This window comes from Bubalus bubalis, chromosome 14 (genome assembly GCF_019923935.1).
Source record: "Bubalus bubalis isolate 160015118507 breed Murrah chromosome 14, NDDB_SH_1, whole genome shotgun sequence".
NCBI lineage: Eukaryota > Metazoa > Chordata > Mammalia > Artiodactyla > Bovidae > Bubalus > Bubalus bubalis.
In genome coordinates, this window is record NC_059170.1 from 57,585,671 (window position 1) to 57,608,253 (window position 22,583).

Genomic DNA, 22,583 nt, shown 5'->3' on the forward strand with positions numbered 1-22,583 from the left:
TGTTTTGGGTTTGAGTTTATACACCCTTTTTGTATTTCCTGCCTAGAGAAGATCCTTTAGCATTTGTTGGAGAGCTGGTTTGGTGGTGCTGAATTCTCTCAGCTTTTGCTTGCCTGTAAAGCTTTTGATTTCTCATTCATATTTGAATGAGATCCTTGCTGGGTACAGCAATATGGGCTGTAGATTATTTTCTTTCATCCCTTTAAGTATGTCCTGCCATTCCCTCCTGGCCTAAAGAGTTTCTATTGAAAGATCAGCTGTTATCCTTATGGGAAACCCCTTGTGTGTTATTTGTTGTTTTTCCCTTGCTGCTTTTAATATTTGTTCTTTGTGTTTGATCTTTGTTAATTGGATTAATATGTGTCTTGGGGTGTTTTGCCTTGGGTTTATCCTGTTTGGGACTCTCTGGGTTTCTTGGACTTGGGTGATTATATCCTTCCCCATTTTAGGGAAGTTTTCAATTATTATCTCCTCAAGTATTTTCTCATGGTCTTTCTTTTTGTCTTCTTCTTCTGGGACTTCTATGATTCGAATGTTGGGGCATTTAACATTGTCCCAGAGAAGGCAATTGCACCACACTCCAATACTCTCGCCTGGAAAATCCCATGGGCAGAGGAGCCTGGTGGGCTGCAGTCCATGGGGTCGCTAAGAGTCGGACACGACTGAGTGACTGCATTTTCACTTTTCACTTTCATGCATTGGAGAAGGAAATGGCAACCCACTCCAATGTTCTTGCCTGGAGAATCCCAGGGATGGGGGAGCCTGGTGGGCTGCCGTCTATGGGGTCGCACAGAGTCGGACACGACTGAAGCGACTTAGCAGCAGCAGAGGTCTCTGAGATTGTCCTCATTTCTTTTAATTTGTTTTTCTTTTTCCTCTCTGATTCATTTATTTCTACCATTCTATCTTCTACCTCACTAATCCTATCTTCTGCCTCCATTATTCTACTATTTGTTCCCTCCAGAGTGTTTTTCATCTCATTTATTGCATTATTCATTATATATTCACTCTTTTTTATTTCTTCTAGGTCCTTGTTAAACCTTTCTTGCATCTTCTCAATCCTTGTCTCCAGGCTATTTATCTGTGATTCCATTTTGTTTTCAATATTTTGGATCATTTTCACTATCATTATTTGAAATTCTTTTTTTTAATTTAATATAATTTAATTTTATTTTTAACTTTACAATATTGCATTGGTTTTGCCATATATTAAAATGAATCCGCCACAGGTATACATGTGTTCCCCATCCTGAACCCTCCTCCCTACTCCCTCCCCATACTATCCCTCTGGGTTGTCCCAGTGCACCAGCCCCAAGCATCCTGTATCCTGCATCGAACCTGGACTGGTGACTCGTTTCATATATGATATTATACATGTTTCAATGCCATTCTCCCAAATCATCCCACCCTCTCCCTCTCCCACAGAGTCCAAAAGACTGTTCTATACATCAGTGTCTCTTTTGCTGTCTCTTATACAGGGTTATTGTTACCATCTTTATAAATTCCATATATATGTGTTAGTACACTGAATTGGTGTTTTTCTTTCTGGCTTACTTCACTCTGTATAATAGGTTCCAGTTTCATCCACCTCATTAGAACTGATTCAAATGCATTCTTTTTAATGGCTGAGTAATACTCCATTGTGTATATGTACCACCGCTTTCTTATCCATTCATCTGCTGATGGACATCTAGGTTGCTTCCATGTCCTGGCTATTATAAACAGTGCTGCGATGAACATTGGGGTACAAGTGTCTCTTTCAATTCTGGTTTCCTCAGTGTGTATGCCCAGCAGTGGGATTGCTGGATCATAAGGCAGTTCTATTTCCAGTTTTTAAAGGAATCTCCACACTGTTCTCCATAGGGGCTGTTCTAGTTTGCATTCCCACCAACAGTGTAAGAAGGTTCCCTTTTCTCCACACCCTTTCCAGCATTTATTGCTTGTAGACTTTTGGATCACAGCCATTCTGACTGGCGTGAAATGATACCTCATTGTGGTTTTGATTTGCATTTCTCTGATAATGAATGATGTTGAGCATCTTTTCATGTGTTTGTTAGCCATCTGTATGTCTTCTTAATGAGAAAATAGAGAAATTAAGGAAACAATTCCATTCACCATTGCAATGGAAAGAATAAAATACTTAGGAATATATCTACCTAAAGAAACTAAAGACCTATATATAGAAAACTATAAAACACTGGTGAAAGAAATCAAAGAGGACACTAATAGATGGAGAAATATACCATGTTCGTGGATTGGAAGAATCAATATAGTGAAAATGAGTATACTACCCAAAGCAATCTATCGATTCAATGCAATCCCTATCAAGCTACCAACAGCATTCTTCACAGAGCTAGAACAAATAATTTCACAATTTGTATGGAAATACAAAAAACCTCGAATAGCCAAAGCAATCTTGAGAAAGAAGAATGGAACTGGAGGAATCAACCTACCTGACTTCAGGCTCTACTACAAAGCCACAGTCATCAAGACAGTATGGTACTGGCACAAAGACAGGAATATAGATCAATGGAACAAAATAGAAAGCCCAGAGATAAATCCACGCACATATGGACACCTTATCTTTGACAAAGGAGGCAAGAATATACAATGGATTAAAGACAATCTCTTTAACAAGTGGTGCTGGGAAATCTGGTCAACCACTTGTAAAAGAATAAAACTAGACCACTTTCTAACACCATACACAAAAATAAACTCAAACTGGATTAAAGATCTAAACGTAAGACCAGAAACTATAAAACTTCTAGAGAAGAACATAGGCAAAACACTCTCCGACATACATCGCAGGATCCTCTATGACCCACCTCCCAGAATATTGGAAATAAAAGCAAAAATAAACAAATGGGACCTAATTAAACTTAAAAGCTTCTGCACAACAAAGGAAACTATAAGCAAGGTGAAAAGACAGCCTTCAGAATGCGAGAAAATAATAGCAAATGAAGCAACTGACAAACATCTAATCTCAAAAATATACAAGCAACTCCTACAACTCAATTCCAGAAAAATAAATGATCCAATCAAAAAAATGGGTGAAAGAACTAAATAGACATTATTTGTAATTCTTTATCAGGTAGATTCCCTATCTCTTACTCTTTTGTTTGGTTTGGTGGGCATTTATCCTGTTCCTTTCCCTGCTGTACATCATGAGAAATGCTGGACTGGAAGAAACACAAGCTGGAATCAAGATTGCTGGGAGAAATATCAATAACCTCAGATATGCAGATGACACCACCCTTATGGCAGAAAGTGAAGAAGAACTCAAAAGCCTCTTGAGGAAAGTGAAAGTGGAGAGTGAAAAAGTTGGCTTAAAGCTCAACATTCAGAAAACGAAGATCATGGCATCTGGTCCCATCACTTCATGGGAAATAGATGGGGAAACAGTGGAAACAGTGTCAGACTTTATTTTGGGGGGCTCCAAAATCACTACAGATGGTGACCTCAGCCATGAAATTAAAAGATGCTTACTCCTTGGAAGGAAAGTTATGACCAACCTAGACAGTATATTCAAAAGCAGAGACATTACTTTGCCAACAAAGGTCTGTCTAGTCAAGGCTATGGTTTTTCCATTGGTCATGTATGGATGTGAGAGTTGGACTGTGAAGAAGGCTAAGGGCCGAAGAATTGATGCTTTTGAAGTGTGGTGTTGGAGAAGACTCTTGAGAGTCTCTTGGACTGCAAGGAGACCCAACCAGTCCATTCTGAAGGAGATCAACCCTAGGATTTCTTTGGAAGGAATGATGCTAAAGCTGAAACTCCAGTACTTTGGCCACCTCATACGAAGAGTTGACTCATTGGAAAAGACTCTGATGCTTGGAGGGATTGGGGGCAGGAGGAGAAAGGGACGACAGAGGATGAGATGGCTGGATGGCATCACTGACTCGATGGATGTGAGTCTGAGTGAATTCCGGGAGTTGGTGATGGACAGGGAGGTCTGGTGTGCTTCGATTCATGGGGTCGCAAAGAGTCGGACACGACTGAGCAACTGATCTGATCTGATTCCTCTGTCTCTTCATCTTGTTTATATTGCTATGTTTGGGTCTTTCCGTATTCTGGCAGTTTGTGGGGTTTTCTTTATTGTGGAGTTTCCTCACTGTGGGTGGGGTTGTATGGGTGGCTTGTCAAGGTTTCCTGGTTAGGGAAGCTTGTGTCGGTGTTTTGGTGGGTGGGGCTGGATTTCTTCTCTCTGGAGTGCAGTGAAGTGTCCAGTAATGAGTTATGAGATGTCAATGGCCTTGGAGTGACTTTGGGCAGCCTGCATATTGAAGCTCAGGTCTTTGTTCCTGTGTTGCTGAAGAATTTGAGTGGTATGTCTTGCTGTGGAACTTGTTGGCCCTTGGGTGGTGCTTGGTTTCAGTGTAGGTATAGAGGCGTTTTCCAAATTTGCTGGCATACTGAGTGCAGCACTTTCACAGCATCATCTTTCAGGATTTGAAGTAGCTCAACTGGAATTCCATCACCTCCACTAGCTTTGTTCTTAGTGATGCTTTCTAAGGCCCATTTGACTTCACATTCCAGGATGTCTGGCTCTAGGTCAGTGATCACACCATTGTGATTATCTAGGTCGTGAAGATCTTTTTTGTACAGTTCTTCTGTGTATTCTTGCCACCTCTTCTTAATATCTTCTGCTTCTGTTAGGTCCATACCATTTCTGTCCTTCATCGAGCCCATCTTTGCATGAAATATTCCCTTGGTATCTCTAATTTTCTTGAAGAGATCTCTAGTCTTTCCCATTCTGTTGTTTTCCTCTATTTCTTTGCATTGATCGCTGAGGAAGGCTTTCTTATCTCTCCTTGCTATTCTTTGGAACTCTGCATTCGGATGCTTATATTTTTCATTTCTCCTTTGCTTTTTGCTTCTCTTCTTTTCACAGCTATTGGTAAGGCCTTCCCAGACAGCCATTTTGCTTTTTTGCATTTCTTTTCCATGGGAATGGTCTTGATCCCTGTCTCCTGTACAATGTCACAAACCTCATTCCATAGTTCATCAGGCACTCTATCAGACCTAGGCCCTTAAATCTATTTCTCACTTCCACTGTATAATCATAAGGGATTTGATTTAGGTCATACCTGAATGGTCTAGTGATTTTCCCTACTTTCTTCAATTTAAGTCTGAATTTGGCAATAAGGAGTTCATGATCTGAGCCACAGTCAGCTCCCGGTCTTGTTTTTGTTGACTGTATAGAGCTTCTCCATCTTTGGCTGCAAAGGATATAATCAATCTGATTTCGGTGTTGACCATCTGGTGATGTCCACGTGTAGAGTCTTCTCTTGTGTTGTTGGAAGAGGGTGTTTGCTATGACCAGTGCATTTTCTTGGCAAAACTCTATTAGCCTTTGCCCTGCTTCATTCCATATTCCAAGGCCAAATTTGCCTGTTACTCCAGGTGTTTCTTGACTTCCTACTTTTGCATTCCAGTCCCCTATAATGAAAAGGACATCTTTTTTGGGTGTTAGTTCTAAAAGGTCTTGTAGGTCTTCATAGAACCGTTCAACTTCAACTTCTTCAGCGTTACTGGTTAGGGCACAGACTTGGCTTACTGTGATATTGAATGGTTTGCCTTGGTAACGAACAGAGATCATTCTGTCGTTTTTGAGATTGCATCCAAGTACTGCATTTCGGACTCTTTTGTTGATCATGATGGCTACTCCATTTCTTCTGAGGGATTCCTGCCCATAGTAGTAGATATAATGGTCATCTGAGTTAAATTCACCCATTCCAGTCCATTTTAGTTTGCTGATTCCTAGAATGTCGACATTCACTCTTGCCATGTCTTGTTTGACCACTTCCAACTTGCCTTGATTCATGGACCTGACATTCCAGGTTCCTATGTAATATTGCTCTTTACAGCATTGGACCTTGCTTCTATCACCAGTCACATCCACAGCTGAGTATTCTCTTTGCTTTGGCTCCATCCCTTCATTCTTTCTGGAGTTATTTCTCCATTGATCTCCAGTAGCATATTGGGCACCTACTGACCTTGGGAGTTCCTCTTTCAGTATCCTAACATTTTGCCTTTTCATACTGTTCATGGGGTTCTCAAGGCAAGAATACTGAAGTGGTTTGCCATTCCTTTCTCCAGTGGACCACATTTTGTCAGATCTGTCCAACATAACCTGCCCATCTTGGGTTGCCCCACGGGCATGGCTTAGTTTCATTGAGTTAGACAAGGTCGTGGTCCTAGTGTGATTAGATTGACTAGTTTTCTGTGAGTATGGTTTCAGTGTGTCTGCCCTCTGATGCCCTCTTGCAACACCTACAATCTTACTTAGGTTTCTCTTTTCAAATCCTGAAAGATGATGCTGTGAAAGTGCTGCACTCAATATACCAGCACATTTGGAAAACTCAGCAGTGGCCACAGGACTGGAAAAGGTCCGTTTTCATTCCAATCCCAAAGAAAGGCAATGCCAAAGAATGCTCAAACTACTGCACAATTGCACACATCTCACATGCTAGTAAAGTAATGCTCAAAATTCTCCAAGCCAGGCTTCAGCAATACATGAACCGTGAACTTCCTGATATTCAAGCTGGTTTTAGAAAAGGCAGAGGAACCAGGGATCAAACTGCCAACATCCTCTGGATCATGGAAAAAGCAAAAGAGTTCCAGAAAAACATCTATTTCTGCTTTCTTGACTATGCCAAAGCCTTTGACTATGTGGATCACAATAAACTGTGGAAAATTCTGAAAGAGATGGGAATACCAGACCACCTGATCTGCCTCTTGAGAAATCTGTATGCAGGTCAGGAAGCAACAGTTAGAACTGGACATGGAACAACAGACTGGTTCCAAAGAGGAAAAGGAGTACGTCAAGGCTGTATATTGTCACCCTGCTTATTTAACTTATATGTAGAGTACATCATGAGAAACGCTGGACTGGAAGAAACACAAGCTGGAATCAAGATTGCCAGGAGAAATATCAATAACCTCAGATATGCAGATGACACCACCCTTATGGCAGAAAGTGAAGAGGAACTCAAAAGCCTCTTGATGAAAGTGAAAGCGGAGAGTGAAAAAGTTGGCTTAAAGCTCAACATTCAGAAAACGAAGATCAAGGCATCCGGTCCCACCACTTTAATGGGAAATAGATGGGGAAACAGTGGAAACAGTGGCTGATTTTATTTTTCTGGGTTCCAAAATCACTGCAGATGGTGACTGCAGCCATGAAATGAAAAGACGCTTACTCCTTGGAAGGAAAGTTATGACCAACCTAGACAGCATATTCAAAAGCAGAGACATTACTTTGCCTACAAAGGTCTGTCTAGTCAAGGCTATGGTTTTTCCAGTGGTCATGTATGGATGTGAGAGTTGGACTGTGAAGAAAGCTGAGCTCCGAAGAATTGATGCTTTTGAACTGTGGTGTTGGAGAAGACTCTTGAGAGTCCCTTGGACTGCAAGGAGTTCCAACCAGTCCATTCTGAAGGAGATCAGCCCTGGGATTTCTTTGGAAGGAATGATGCTAAAGCTGAAACTCCAGTACTTTGGCCACCTCATGTGAAGAATTGACTCATTGGAAAAGACTCTGATGCTTGGAGGGATTGGGGGCAGGAGGAGAAGGGGACGACAGAGGATGAGTTGGCTGGATTGCATCACTGACTTAATGGACGTGAGTCTGAGTGAACTCTGGGAGTTTGTGATGGACAGGGAGGCCTGGCGTGCTGCGATTCATGGGGTCGCAAAGAGTGGGACATGACTGAGCAACTGAACTAATGAACTAACAATGGAGGAATCTGATGAACTCCTTTCGATTAATGTTCCCTGGAGTCAGGAGTTCTCTGGTGTTCTCAGGATTTGGACTTAAGCCTCCTGCTTCTGGTTTTCAGTCTTATTTTTACAGTAGCCTCAAGACTTCTCCATCTATACAGCACCGTTGATAAAACATCTAGGTTAAAGATGAAAAGTTTCTCCACAGTGAGGGATACCCAGAGAGGTTCACAGAGTTAAATGGAGAAGAGAAGAGGGAGGAGGGAGATAGAGGTGACCTGAATGAGATGAAGTGGAATAAAAAGAGGAGAGAGCAAGCTAGCCAGTAATCAATTCCTTATGTGCACTCCACAGTCTGGATCACTCAGAGATGTTCACGGAGTTAAACAGAGAAGAGAAGAGGGAGGAAGGAGACAGATGTGGCCAGGAGGATAAAGGGGGGAATCAAAAGGAGAGAGACAGATCCAGCCAGTCATCAGTTCCCTAAGTGTTCTCCACAGTCCGGAACACACAAAGAGATTTACAGATTTGAGTGGAGAACAGAAGGTGGAGGGAGGAGATAGAGGCAACCTGGTGGAGAAAAAGGAGAGTCCAAAGGGAGAGAGAGCAGTCAAGCCAGTAATCTCACTCCCAAGTAAAAGTGGCTACTGAAGATTGGGTTCTTAAAGGTACAAAACTGATAACAAATAACAAAAAGCAAAGATTAAAAATCTAGAGTAGAGCTTGGATTTTCAAAAATACAATATTAAAGAAAAAAATCATAAAAATTATAATATATATATACATGAAGTTTCCTTTAAGAAATAGGATCTCTATCTTTTTTTTTTTTTGCAAAGTAATAGTAGGTTATAATTAAAGGAGTAATAAAGGACTTAAAATTTTTTTAAAAAAATTAAAAAATAAATAAAGAATGATAGTAAAAATATTAAAAATACATCTAGGACTTTCTCTGGTGTTGTTGTGGGCAGTGTGGGGTCAGTTCTTTTTCTGATAGTTCCTTGATCCGGCTTATATTTCTCAAGATCTATAAGCCCCTTCCTATGTAGTCAGTACTAACTACAGGGTTTTAATCTATTGCACCTGTCACTTCCAAGGAGGTTCCCTCTGTTTTAGGTTCTTCTGTTTGCTGGTCTCTTCAGTGTCTAATTTCTGCCCTGACACAAGGGGGCGATGGTGGACACTTTTTTAGGCTCACTTGTTCAGTCGCGCTGTGGGGAGGGAGGGATGCTGCAAACAACACTGGCGTGTGCTTGCAGTGTCTCGGCCACAATGGGTTTGCCCCTGCTCACGGCATGTGTGCTTTTCCTATCAACACTGCTTAGGCTCTAGGTTGCTCTGCCAGGAACAGTCTGAGGCTGGCCCTGGGCTGCATGGATCTCCCAGGTCTAAGCCACTCAGGTTCAGGCACTTGGGTAGTCCTCAGAGGCACAGACTCCGTTGGGCCTGCGTTTTGTGCCTTTCCCAGGTCCGAGCAGCTCAGGTGACCAGGTGTTTGGCGAGCATGGTCGCTGCGACTTACCACCTCCCCTTGTCCCTGCAGCTCGGTTTTCTGGGTGTACAACCGGCGCACCTTCTCAAGTGGACGTTGACCATCCAGAATCCCAAGAAGCCTTAGCAATGAAGCCTGCTTGCAGTTTGGTAGATAATGCCTCTCTGGGGCGGCGATTGCCCCCTTCTGGCTCTGGCTGCCCTCACCTGCCTGTCTCGGGCAGGGGCGGAGATGGGGTGGGGCGTGGATTGGCCGGCCTGCAGCCCGCTAGCTCTGCTCAGTCCTTTGTTCTGTGAGCAGGCCTGATGGTGTTTTAGGTTAGGGCTTTTCAAGCAGCTCTAGTCAGTCCTTTGTTCTGTGAGCGGGCCTGGCGGTGTCTTAGGGCTTTCCGCATCGTAGTTATCTCACAGTCTGGTTTGCTAGCCCAAGTTAATTCCCTCAGATTGCCATCAGGGCATTCAGGCCTGGTCCTTACTCTAAGCAATGCAGCCCACACCTCCCTGCCCAGCCCCCGCTTGCTAGTGGCTGATGCAGGCGTCTGCACTGCTTCTCTGCTGGGGGAGTTACTGTTGGGCACATCATCTGTGGGTTTTAATTATTTATTTTTCCTCCTAGTTATGTTGCCCTCTGTGGTTCCAAGGCTTGCCACAGACTCGGCAGTGAGAGTGTTTCCTGGTGTTTGGAAACTTCTTTTTTAAGACTCCCTTCCTGGGACGGAGCTCCATCCCTACCTCTTTTGTCTCTTTTTTTGTCTTTTATATTTCTTCCTACCTCCTTTTGAAGACAATGGGCTGCTTTTCCGGGTGCCTGATGCCCTCTGCCGGCATTCAGAAGTTGTTTTGTGGAATTTACTCAGCGTTCAAATGTTCTTTTGATGAATTTGTGGGGGAGAATGTGGTCTTTCTGTCCTATTTCTCTGCCATCTTAGGACCGCCTCCTCTTTTAAATTTTTTAAAAATATTTTGTATTCGAATATAGCCAATTAACAATGTTGTGGCAGTTTCAGGTGAACAGCGAAGGGATTCAAACATACATATACATGCATTCTCCCCTAAATTCCCCTCCCATCCAGGCTGCCACATAACATTGAGCAGAGTTCCCTGTGCTATACAGTAGGTCCTTGTCAATTATCCATTTTAAATATAGCAGTGTGTCCATGTCAATCCCAGACTCCCTAACTATCCCTTCTAATATGTGACTTGATTACACCCCATTTAAAGCTTTTTGAGAGTTTCCAGTACTAAAGGATACAATGGTAGTTAATCTGAAGCAAGGTTGTGCACCATTACTTTTCTAGCCTTAATTCTTTCCTTTTATACCTGATGACTTTGAAGAATTTCAGCCTGGTGAATATTGCCTCCCTATTAAACCAGTCTTGGCTCCAAGACTTAGACACACTCTCCTGTGTATTACCATAGCAGGGACTGGGATATTCTTATGGATCTGAGTGTTATTAGAGCTCTTGTTCATTAGAAGATCATCATCATTACTTAGCAGATGGCCTGGTACATTTGTTGAATAAATTAAAAAAGGTAGCTGAACAGGGAAATATATTCAGTCTCCTGTAATAAGCCACAGTGGAAAAGAATATGAAAAAGAATATTATAATATGCATATTATCTATCTATTTCTGTACCACACAATCGCACTCATCTCACATGCTAGCAAAGTAATGCTAAAAATTCTCCAAGCCAGGCTTCAACAGTACATGAACCGTGAACTTCCAGATGTTCAAGCTGGATTTAGAAAAGGCAGAGGAACCAGAGATCAAATTGCCAACATACACTGGATCATCGAAAAAGTGAGAGAGTTCCAGAAAAACATCTACTTTTGCTTTATTGACTGCCTTTGACTGTGTGGATCACAACAAACTGTGGAAAATTCTTAAAGAGATAGGAATACCAGACCACCTGAACTGCCTCCTGAGAAATGTGTATTCAGGTCAAGAAGCAACAGTTAGAATAGGACAGGGAACAACAGACTGGGTCCAAATCAGGAAAGGAGTACATCAGGGCTATATATTATCACACTGATTATTTAACACATATGCAGAGTACATTATGCGAAATGCTGGAGTGGATGAAGCACAAGCTGGAATCAAGATTGCTGGAAGAAATATCAATAAGCTCAGATACACAGATGACACCACCCTTATGGCAGAAAGAGAAGAACTAAAGAGCTTCGTGATGAAAGTGAAAGAGGAGAGTGAAAAAGTTGGCTTAAACCTCAACACTCAGAAAACTAAGATCATGGCATCCAGTCTCATCACTTCATGTGAAATAGATGGGGAAACAATGGAAACAGAGAGTATTTTGGGAGGCTCCAAAATCACTGCAGATGGTGACTGAAGCCATGAAATTAAAAGATACTTGCTCCTTGGAAGAAAAGTTATGACCAACCTAGACAGCATGTTAAAAAGCAGAGACATTACTTTGCCAACAAAGGTCCATCTAGTCAAAGCTATGGTTTTTTTCCAGTAGTAATATGTGGATGTGGGAGTTGGACCATAAAGAAAGCTGAGGGCTGAAAATTGATGCTTTTGAGCTGTGGTGTTGGAGAAGACTCTTGAGACTCCCTTGGACTGTAAGGAGATCCAACCAGTCAATCCTAAAGGAGATCAGTCCTGAATATTCATTGGAAGGACTGATGCTGAAGCTGAAACTCCAATCCCTTGGGCACCTGATGTGAAGAACTGACTCACTGGAAAAGACCCTGATGCTGGGAAAGATTGGGGGGGGTCGGGGAGGGGGACGACAGAGGAGATGGTTGGATGGCATCACTGACGTGATGGATGTGAGTTTGAGTAGGCTCTGGCAGTTGGTGATGGACAGGGAAGCCTGGTGCGCTGCAGTCCATGGGATTGCAAAGAGTTGGACACAACTGAGCGACTGAACTGAACTGATCTATTTCTGGCTCTGTGCATGTGCTCAGTCATGTCTGACTCTTGCGACCCCATGGACTGTAGCCCGCCAGGCTCCTCTCTCCATTGGATTCTCCAGGAAAGAATACTGGAGTGGGTTACCATTCCCTTCTCCAGGGGATCTTCCTGACCCAGGGACTGAACCCAGGACTCCTGTGTCTCCTGCATTATAGGCAGATTCTTTATCACTGAGCCACCAGGGAAGCCCATATACATCTATATGTAGATATATATATATATCTCTATATATATATAGATATATAGATATATCACTTTGCTGTATACCAGAAACTAACACAACATTATGAATCAACTATACCTTTTAAAAAAGGCAGCTGAGGGACTTTTGGTGGTCCTGTGGTTAAAACTCTGTACTTCCACTGCAGTGGGTGCAGGTTCAATCCCTGGCTGGGGAGCCAAGATCCTACATGTGAGGCGTTAAGATCCAACCTGCCTTGTGGCCAAAAAATCAAAACATAAAAATGGAAGCAATATTAAATATAACAAATTCAATAAAAACTTTAAAAGTGGGCCACATCAAAAAAAATCTTTAAAAACATTTTTAAAAGTTATCTGAATTAGTTTCCATTTGGCAAGAGTGTTCTTAAATCAAAACCATTAGTCCTAACAGGTATAATTGGCTCCAGATGATTACCCACAGGTCTGAGGCCACATTTGGCTAATCACACATTCCTACAGGTAGGTAAGGTGGGGATACGTGTGTGTAAGTGTACCAAAGCCCAAGATATACAAAATTCCCCCTAAAGTCAGTGAGGTGAAATACATTTGACTTTTGATAGATGAACACACAAATCATCCCAAATTGCTTTCATATAAATATGTTTTATTGCAGAGAAGTTATAAGTATTTACATGCTGTAACACATCACAACATAAATTTACCAAATATTTTATGATGAGATGCTGCAGGTTGCAGATAATAGTTTCAGAAGAACCACAGATTAAGTGAAGAGACTGACAGCTTTATTGACTCTACAACTCTGGGTTGCTAAATGCTAGAAGTCAAAAGGCAGTGTTTTTTCAGTCCTACCTGTCATCACTTGCATGCAGAAACCTAGGAAGCAAATACAAGAGAACTGTCAAGTGTCAAATCCATATGGCCACCAAAGTTTACAATGGGCTGGGTTATAATTCAAGTCGTAAAGCGTTGAACTCTTGCATAAAATATACAGTTCTATTAAGATTGGTATAAATCTACTTATTTATAAACCCTGGCTTAAAAACAAGGACAGGATGCAGCCTGAACATGCACTGAGAAGGACAACCTAGCAAATGTTTGTGAACTTCATAGAGTTTCTTCACTTGCTTACTGTTATCAGTCTGGGAAAATAACCTTAAGGGTTGCAGGTTTAAGCTTCTCTTGGTCATAAGTGATAGCAATGAAAGGCTAGGGGAATGCCCCAGGTGCTCTCGTTGATTGATGCTGGTGGAGGAGAATCTATGGGCTGTACTAAGGTAGAACCTGGCAAGCCTTCTTTAGGCCACATCTCTAGCAGGGTCATCCTGAAGTGCAATGAAAAGTCACCGATGCCTGACTGCTTATTTCTGAAAAAGTCAATAAAGTGCTAACAGATCTTGGACATAAATGAAAAAAGTAGATGGGTCTGGATGCTTTGAACCAAATTCACAACTTGGTACCTTGAAGTCATATTCCAAGGTCACCCAGTCGATAGGCTTTGATTGAAAAGGGAGGGGAGAAGGAAATGCATGAAGAAAGCACGAACAAATAGAATTTCTATATCTCTTCAAACCTACCCCACCATCCTGAGTAATGCATGAAGCAAGCAAATGGGTGAGGAAGATCTATGCACAGCTTTGCAAAATGGGGAAATGCCTGTTAACCCTGAAGACAAATCACTGAGAAAATTCTGATGGTGAATAAGAATTTCTGGTTTTCTTCTTCCACTGAGTGTAGTACTCCTAAGAACAGCCCTGTATCCACTTTTGGATTCCTTTTTCTCATCTTCTATCCCCCTAGCATGTTTCTCCTTGCTGCTCAGAAAAATGAAAAAACAGTTCCTTAGGCTGTGAATGTCCTAACCAAACAAGCCATGGTACTTTAGTGTTAAGTGTAAGAGAAAGGAAGTCAGGGTTCTATTTTCAAGTGATTCATCTTAAAAGAAAATGAGACTGAGCTTTGCGATGGAACCTCTTTGCATGATCACACCAGTAGGGCTAAATCAGCAGCTTCGGATTTCCATGCCAGGTGATCAGTGTGGAATGCAATGCATTTTATAAAGTACGCTTTAGGGCGTGGGGGCTGTTTCATCTTGCAAATAAACCTGACATATGAAATGTTGAGCCTGGTAGCTCACCTAGGCCATTTGCAGGACTTGGAAGTTTTCCAGGGCTTGGAAGAATGAAGAACCCACACTGCCTCATAGGCTTTGAGTAGCTCTGGTTATAAACTTCTTTGGGATTCGAGCCAGCAAGTTCTACCCCTGCCTGAAGTAATGAATAAGAGTTTTATGAGAATAAGTAGTTTAAGGTAATTTAAAATATTATATATTTAGTATGCATAATAAAAATATATCCATATTATGATCTGGATGCTATAATAATTTTCTCTCTTTAAAAATATAATCCCTTGAAAGTGCTAACGGGAGCTCCCTTTCTTTGTTTTCAAGGCAAATTCCCTGGCTCTGCAGTCCAGGAATTCTCTTGTCATTCCTAGAGGCTTCCCTTTCCATTGGTAATAATAATGCACAGTATATTTTTCTCACTCTTAGCTTCTTCCTTCCTTACGAAATGCTGCTAAGTATGAAATACTGTTAAGAGGGACAATTAATTGGAATGAAGGCATTATCTATCTCTGACTTTGAACAAACAATAGATAAGTTGTCCTTAACTTATTGAGACGTGTGACTAAGAAGGACCACTTGATCTCCAATATTAATAAAGCTTCTGCGTCCTCACAGGAAAAGTGCAAAACAACTCACTCAACTTGGATTTAAAAAAAGACCCTGATGAAGACAGTATAACAAACCATGATGTGAAATCATAGAGTCAAATCCGAATTCACAATATATATAAATCACAGCCCAAACTAAAAGGTTTTTTTATCATAACAATTATGGCTTCCCAAGCCAAAGAAAGCTTACTGTACTTCAAGAATCAACTAAAGTTGATAGATAGAGGGTATTTCTGTTAAGTTGCAATAACAATTGAGTAGCGGCTGATTGCATAAATGTGTTGTGTCACATAATATCAAAGTTATTTGCAAAAATTATACAATCTGGAATGCTTGAATATGAGACACAACAAGGTACTGAAACAGACATTGATAAGAAAATGAGAGCCATCATTAATATAAAAGGGATTTTTGGATGCATTAAGTTAGCAGTGCTATCAAGGTTAAATAGGTAAAGTAAGTTCTTTTTAGTCAGCTACTTAGAATTTGGGGCATAGACATTGATACCTTCTTCTTCTTTGAAAATCTTGTACCTCTTCTGTGTCTTCTGGTTTGCCTTGCTTGGGATCTTCCAAGTCCCAAGGATACGTATTGATCAGGGGCAGACATTGAGGTCTACTTCCCCCGAACACGCTAAAGTATAAGGATTTTCCCAGTGTGCCCTGGGGAAAGACCTTCCTGGCCAGTCTAACTTCTTCACTGAAGCCAGTCTCCCTACACCCTCTTCCATCCCTTTCTTTCCCATTTCCCCCGACTGACCAATACTCCATGGGTAGTTCTGATCCTTGTATCTTCTGTCTTATATCAAATTCAGCATTTCTTCCTTCTCCTTTTCTTTCTGGGGATGCTACACTTTAAAAGGACCCCAGATCTCTTACTTTCGAGGCCCTGCTATCTTATTTGCACTTAAAGCAGAAGAGGCAGGGAAAGCTACACTTCTTTCAGCATTTGGTTTATCTGGGGTCACAAACTCCCAGGGACACACCTCAGCTCGTGACATTAAAGGTGGCTGAAAGTTATTACTTGAGTTATGGGAGTCAGGCACGTTTCGCTCAGAGGAAGATGTCTTTTTCTCCTGGTCTCCTAGTTGGTTGAGGTTTTCATTCTCCACTTTTGATGCTACAGCTTTGGGAGGCAGTTCTTCACACTGCCCAGCACACACACCGGTTGCACAATGCTGGCCACTGTTCTCACCTTGAGCTCTTCCCAGGGGAACCTGAGTCTTGGACATCAAATACTTCTCCTCTTCAAAGAGGGACTGACCTTGGCTCTCCCAAGGACACACCTCGGCCTTGTCTACGCTCTTCGGATTGGACTGCTGACACAGGTCAGCGGCCTTAGGCTTGGGATGAGATTTCTCCTTTAAGGAAAATGTTGGGTTTTTCTCCATTTCAGAAGCTGCAATCGATACGTGCTTTTGAACTTTCGATTCCAAAGGCCCAGGCCCGGGGGCTAGGTCATAGATCTCCCAGGGGCACACTTCCCCAATGTCAAAGTTGTCCTTCATCTGGGTGGCGCCTGGGCTCAGGTCTGAATTGGCGGTGGTGGGGTTGGCCCTTTGTTGCTTCATAATCCCCAATTTCTGGGGTTTTCTTGGCTCCTCGGAATGACTGGAGTTTGCAGGGGCAGAGTCTTGAGTCTCTGCATTATCTGAATTGGAGTATTTTCTATTTGTCTCTTTCTCTCTGGGCAGAGCTTTCTGGGCTTTGGCCCGCTCCTCCACGCAGGCTGCCTGGGTTTTCCCGGCCAATCCAAGTGTTTTCTCCTTGGCACTGGCGATGACGCTGAGGGACTTCTGTAATACTGACGTGCGGGTGGGCCCGGGCTTCTTCTCCGAGCTGAGGTTGTGGGCGCTGGCTGACTTACACACCAGAGGCACGGACTCAGTGGACACGGCTTGGCTGTCCTCTTGCAGGGGTCGGGGTCGGTTCGCTCCCACCGGAGACCCCAGCACAGAGTTGTCTGTAGCCTCCTCCTCCTCCCGGCTCTGGGCGGGCGGGCTGCCAGGGCCGCCTGGTTGCTCCCGCACATGCTCATAGGTGCTGTGCGATTTCTTGAGCGAGAAGACCCGGCTCCGCAGGGACTCCTCCTTGGGCTTCCCAGAGCCACCCGCAGCCTCCTGGGGGTTCTTCCTTCCTGCGCTGGACCCCTTAGCCGAGCCGTGCTCCCCAGCATCCTTGTCCTCCTTGGAGCACTGCCGGCTGACCGTCTCTGGGATTTCAGTGATTCGCCTCATGATGGAACGGCCTAAGCCCTTCTTGGAGCACCGCTTTTTCTGAAGGTGGGGATTATTCGTGATCATCTTCTTCCTCTTATAGATTTCCAACTGGGCGTAGAGTTTCTTCAGCTCATCCTGCCAGAATAAGAGCAGATTCAAAGTGATGGGGGATGTAGCATTTCAGCCAGCTAATAACCCCTAGTGTGGAGCTCTTCCTAACATCTCTGCTCCTCAACTTTCTCCTGACTCCTCTGTATCTTGTTTCACAGAGTGTCTGAACTTTAGGACCTGAACTCCTGCATTCTGCACTTGCTTCATGGAATGGGCATTTTGAACTTGTGAACTGCATGGACCAGGCTGAGCCTGGACCATGACAAAACACAGCCTGTTATCGACTGATAAAACTTTATTCCTAAATAATACTGGAAGCATCATGGAGCCATTGATAAAATTACACCTAATGTTAGATTAGGTTTTTACTGTACACCTGACCATCAAATACTAAAAGCATCTTCTTCCTCCAAATGCTGACATATTGTCACAGATTATTTTAAATAATCCACACCCTCTGCTCACAGGTCTATTTACCTTCCCATCAGCCAGATCTCATAAACCATTATCATGGGACATACATATAACCAGTTTATCATCATGGCGGCTTAAGTCAGTTAAGATGATCAAGACTGGCCTGTGTGGTCTAACTTATACTGTGATTCTATGTTTCAGAATTGGATAAACTCTGCATGTGATGCCTTCAGTCCTTACATAATCACACAAGTTCTATAACACAAAGAACACATGAACACCTGCCCACACACATATGATGTACAAATGGGCCTAATTTAAAACAGAAAAGTAGAAATGCTGGTGTTACCCGAATGTCTTCTGGATCCAAGCTGTGCTCACTCCAGGCTGAATTGATACTGCTGTTCAGGTAGGATCCAGATCGGCCCATGTCTAGCTCATCTTCGTATGCTTCTGTTGCAATGTCATCTCGTGGGTTATTGCTTGAATGTGAAAACTGTAACAGAGATTCAATACGAGCTGTAGACATGAATCCACTGGAGGACACGGCATAATACTTTTTCTAAAGGTTCTAATGTTACATCATTTCCTCAGCTAAGATGAATTCATTCACTGAACTCTTTACAAAAGATTTGCTGCAATATTTTGTTCTGTTGTCCTTGTTACACGATAGAGTTCTTAGAATGAGGTATTAATAATACTTGGTTCACTCTTTGACTTCTATTTTCATTCTTGTATTTTTTTCAGGTTCCCAGGGTTAACTCACATTATTTCTCTTCTATGATATTTGCATTTTGAAAATGAAAATAAGTAGAAGAACCCAAAGAAAGGTTCTCTGAGGGTACTCTGAGTTCACTGTACTCTCAAAGCAGCGATTTGGACCCACTGGCGACTGAGCGGAAATATTTTTTTTCCAGCAGTGGGGTCTATCTGGTGTCATCTCACTTCACACAGAGGAGGCTGTATTTCATCTATGGGCACAGACTGTGACTTTCAGTCCATCACACAGAGTTTCAAAAAAACTACTTTCAAAACGGAGGGGATAGGGGCTCTGGATTCCAGCCCTGACTGTGTTGTCAGTGAGGTCTTAAGTGGGCCATGGAACCTCTGGGGAGCATGGTGATCCTTTTAGCTTACCCAGCTTGGGCTGGATGGTATCTAAGTTTAAAAGTGCAAAGAATCACTGAAATAACACATTTTTTTCCCCCTCTAGCTCATCAGTATTCTCAAGTTCCTCTTTCATCACCTTTTGGTATATTCTAATTATCTTCATGGAGCCTTTGGACATTTTTCAGTTTCATGTAGTCTTGCTGTCTCTACTCTTCTTCAAGTGCAGAAGAAAGAGGGAATCAGGTAAATGTTGGAAACAGAAAGGATCTAAAGCATCCAGCCACACTTTACACAATGAATAAACCAAGTGACTGTCCTGTGAAAATTGGACATGGGTTCTCTTTTCTCAGCTGGCCATCAGGTGAAATATTCCTTTAAAAAATGGATAGACTGCCCTTTGACACAGAAACACAGAGATGTCAGCTGTTGTTCAAATATTCAGCTAGGCAGGTGAACATAAATTGGAGATAATAGGTAAAATGGCAATTCTTTAAGTAATAATGAATATTTTGTATTTGAGACTGGCTGAGAAACCACAGAAACTGATGAACTTTTCCACTCACTCTTCTATGTATGTTTGTGGGAACCACATGTGCCATAAACTTGAGGCCACAAAGATGAAGAAAATAGACCCCAGCCCTCCAAAATCTCACATGCTATTAGTTAAACCAGTTGGAGATTACTTATAAGAGTGGAATTATTTTTCTCGAGCAAAGTCTTAGAGATTATCATGAGCTTAAAAAACAGTAATTTGTCCATTTCCTGCTTTCTGATTTTTCCTTAACATGTATCTCTATCTAAAATACTATTTTAAACATTTATTTTGTATGTCTTTTCTACTTCCTTCTCTCCTCCTCCAGAATATAAGTACCATGAGAGTACAGACTTAGGTCTGTTCATTACTCTTATTCTAGGATATTGAACAAAGCTCCTCAATACTGTTTTAAATTACTTATTTATTGAGATATAATTCATATATCATAACATTCTCAATTTTAAACTATACAAACCAGTATTTTTTAGTATATTCTTGAGGTTGTACAATCATCACCACCATCTAATTCCAGAATGTTTTCATCACCCCCAAAAGAAATCTTTTTAAACCAATTAAGCAGTCACTCCAAGCCCCTCTTTTCTCCAGCCCATGGCACTACTCCTCTACTTTCTGTCTCATTAGAGCTGTCTATTTCATTTCACATAAATGGAATCATATAATATGTGGCCTCTTTTATCTGGCTTCCTTCACTTGGTATAATGTTTTAAAGGTTTGTACAAATTGTAGCATGTATCAGTGCTTTATTTCTTTTAACTGATAAATAATATTTCATTGTGTGAATATTTGACATTTTGTTTGCACATTATCAGTTGATGGACATTTGGGTTCTTTCCACTTTTGGGCTACTGTGGATAATGCTGCTATGAACATTCATGTAAAAATTAAAGAAAAAAATTTAAACCAGCTTTATGGAGATATAATTCATATGCAGAGAACTGCACATATTAAATGTCTACAATTTGATGAGTCTGGACATATGCAAACACCCATGATGCCTCACTACAATCAAGGTAAGAGACAGCATAAACAAATTTCTATAAGAACATGTTCTTTCAATTCTTTCTGGAGCTCAACAACAATTTATTGAATCAATCAATAAGCAGTCTGAGTATATATTCATCTAATAAAAATATAATCATATTATACAAAGTATAAAAATGGTTAAGATAAGCTGCAGTAACAGACTAATCCACAAAAATTATGACTATTTGGTGTCATTCAAGTAAGGAAGAAATTAGGCATGCCTCTCTGTTTAAAATTGCTTGGCTTTTTCAATCAGGTTGAATTTCAGTGTTCTGGCTAATTGTGAGAGCTGAGGTAGAGAAAGAAATCACAATTCTGATTTTGGCTAATGTCAAAAACAAGATCAGGAGCTGACTGTGGCTGAGATCATGAACTCCTTATTGCCAAATTCAGACTTAAATTGAAGAAAGTAGGGAAAACCACTAGACCATTCAGGTATGACCTAAATCAAATCCCTTATGATTATACAGTGGAAGTGAGAAATAGATTTAAGGCACTAGATCAGGCAGAGTGCCTGATGAACTGTGGACGGAGGTTCGTGACATTGTACATGAGACAGGATCAAGACGATCCCCATGGAAAAGGAATGCAAAAAAGCAAAATGGCTGTCTGAGGAGGCCTTACAAATAGCTGTGAAAAGAGGAGAAGCAAAAAGCAAAGGAGAAAAGGAAAGATATAAGCATCTGAATGCAGAGTTCCAAAGAATAGCAAGGAGAGATAAGAAAGCCTTCCTCAGCGATCAATGCAAAGAAATAGAGGAAAACAACAGAATGGGAAAGACTAGAGATCTCTTCAAGAAAATTAGAGATACCAAGGGAACATTTCATGCAAAGATGGGCTCAATAAAGGACAGAAATGGTATGGACCTAACAGAAGCAGAAGATATTAAGAAGAGGTGGCAAGAATACACAGAAGAACTGTACAAAAAAGATCTTCATGACCCAGATAATCATGATGGTGTGATCACTCACCTAGAGCCAGACATCCTGGAATGTGAAGTCAAGTGGGCCTTAGGAAGCATCACTACGAATAAAGCTAGTGGAGGTGATGGAATTCCAGTTGAGCTATTTCAAATCCTGGAAGATGATGCTGTGGAAGTGCAGCACTCAATATGCCAGCAAATTTGGAAAACTCAGCAGTGGCCACAGGACTGGAAAAGGTCAGTTTTCATTCCAATCCCAAAGAAAGGCAATGCTCAAACTACCACACAATTGCACTCATCTCACACGCTAGTAAAGTAATGCTCAAAATTCTCCAAGCCAGGCTTCAGCAATATGTGAACCATGAACTTCCAGATGTTCAAGCTGGTTTTAGAAAAGGCAAGATGTTAAATCTGGTTTTAGAAAAGGCAGAGGAACCAGAGATCAAATTGCCAACATCTGCTGGATCATTGAAAAAGCAAGAGAGTTCCAGAAGGACATCTATTTCTGCTTTCTTGACTATGCCAAAGCCTTTGACTGTGTGGATCACAATAAACTGTGAACAATTCTGAAAGAGATGGGAATACCAGACCACCTGACCTGCCTCTTGAGGAACCTATATGCAGGTCAGGAAGCAACAGTTAGAACTGGACATGGAACAACAGACTGGTTCCAAATAGGAAAAGGAGAACGTCCAGGCTGTATATTGTCACCCTGCTTATTTAACTTCTATGCAGAGTACATCATGGGAAACACTGGGCTGGAAGAAGCACAAGCTGGAATCAAGATTGCCAGGAGAAATATCAATAACCTTAGATATGCAGATGACACCACCCTTATGGCAGAAAGTGAGGAGGAACTAAAAAGCCTCTTGATGAAACTGAAAGAGGAGAGTGAAAAAGTTGGCTTAAAACTCAACATTCAGAAAACGAAGATCATGGCATCTGGTCCCATCACTTCATGGGAAATAGATGGGGAAACAGTGGAAACAGTGGCTGATTTTATTTTTCTGGGCTCCAAAATCACTGCAGATGGTGACTGCAGCCATGAAATGAAAAGACGCTTACTCCTTGGAAGGAAAGTTATGACCAACCTAGATAGCATATTGAAAAGCAGAGACATTACTTTGCCAACAAAGGTTCTTCTAGTCAAGGCTATGGTTTTTCCAGTGG

The 22,583-nt window shown here is 41.7% G+C and overlaps 1 protein-coding gene across 2 annotated transcripts in view; it reads right to left on the minus strand.

Annotated features, from left to right (window-relative positions):
• Positions 1-12,951: 12,951 nt before the first annotated feature.
• The window catches only part of GPR158 (G protein-coupled receptor 158), a 302,630-nt gene continuing 292,998 nt past the window's right edge, over positions 12,952-22,583 (minus strand). For both annotated transcript variants that reach the window (XM_044928140.2, XM_006075956.4), the window contains 2 exons: positions 18,152-18,298; positions 12,952-17,412 (listed from right to left, as the gene is read on the minus strand). In XM_044928140.2, the coding sequence (XP_044784075.2) occupies positions 15,934-17,412; positions 18,152-18,298 (1,626 nt within the window). In that variant the 3' untranslated portion in view covers positions 12,952-15,933. The remainder of the gene's footprint in view (positions 17,413-18,151; positions 18,299-22,583) is intronic.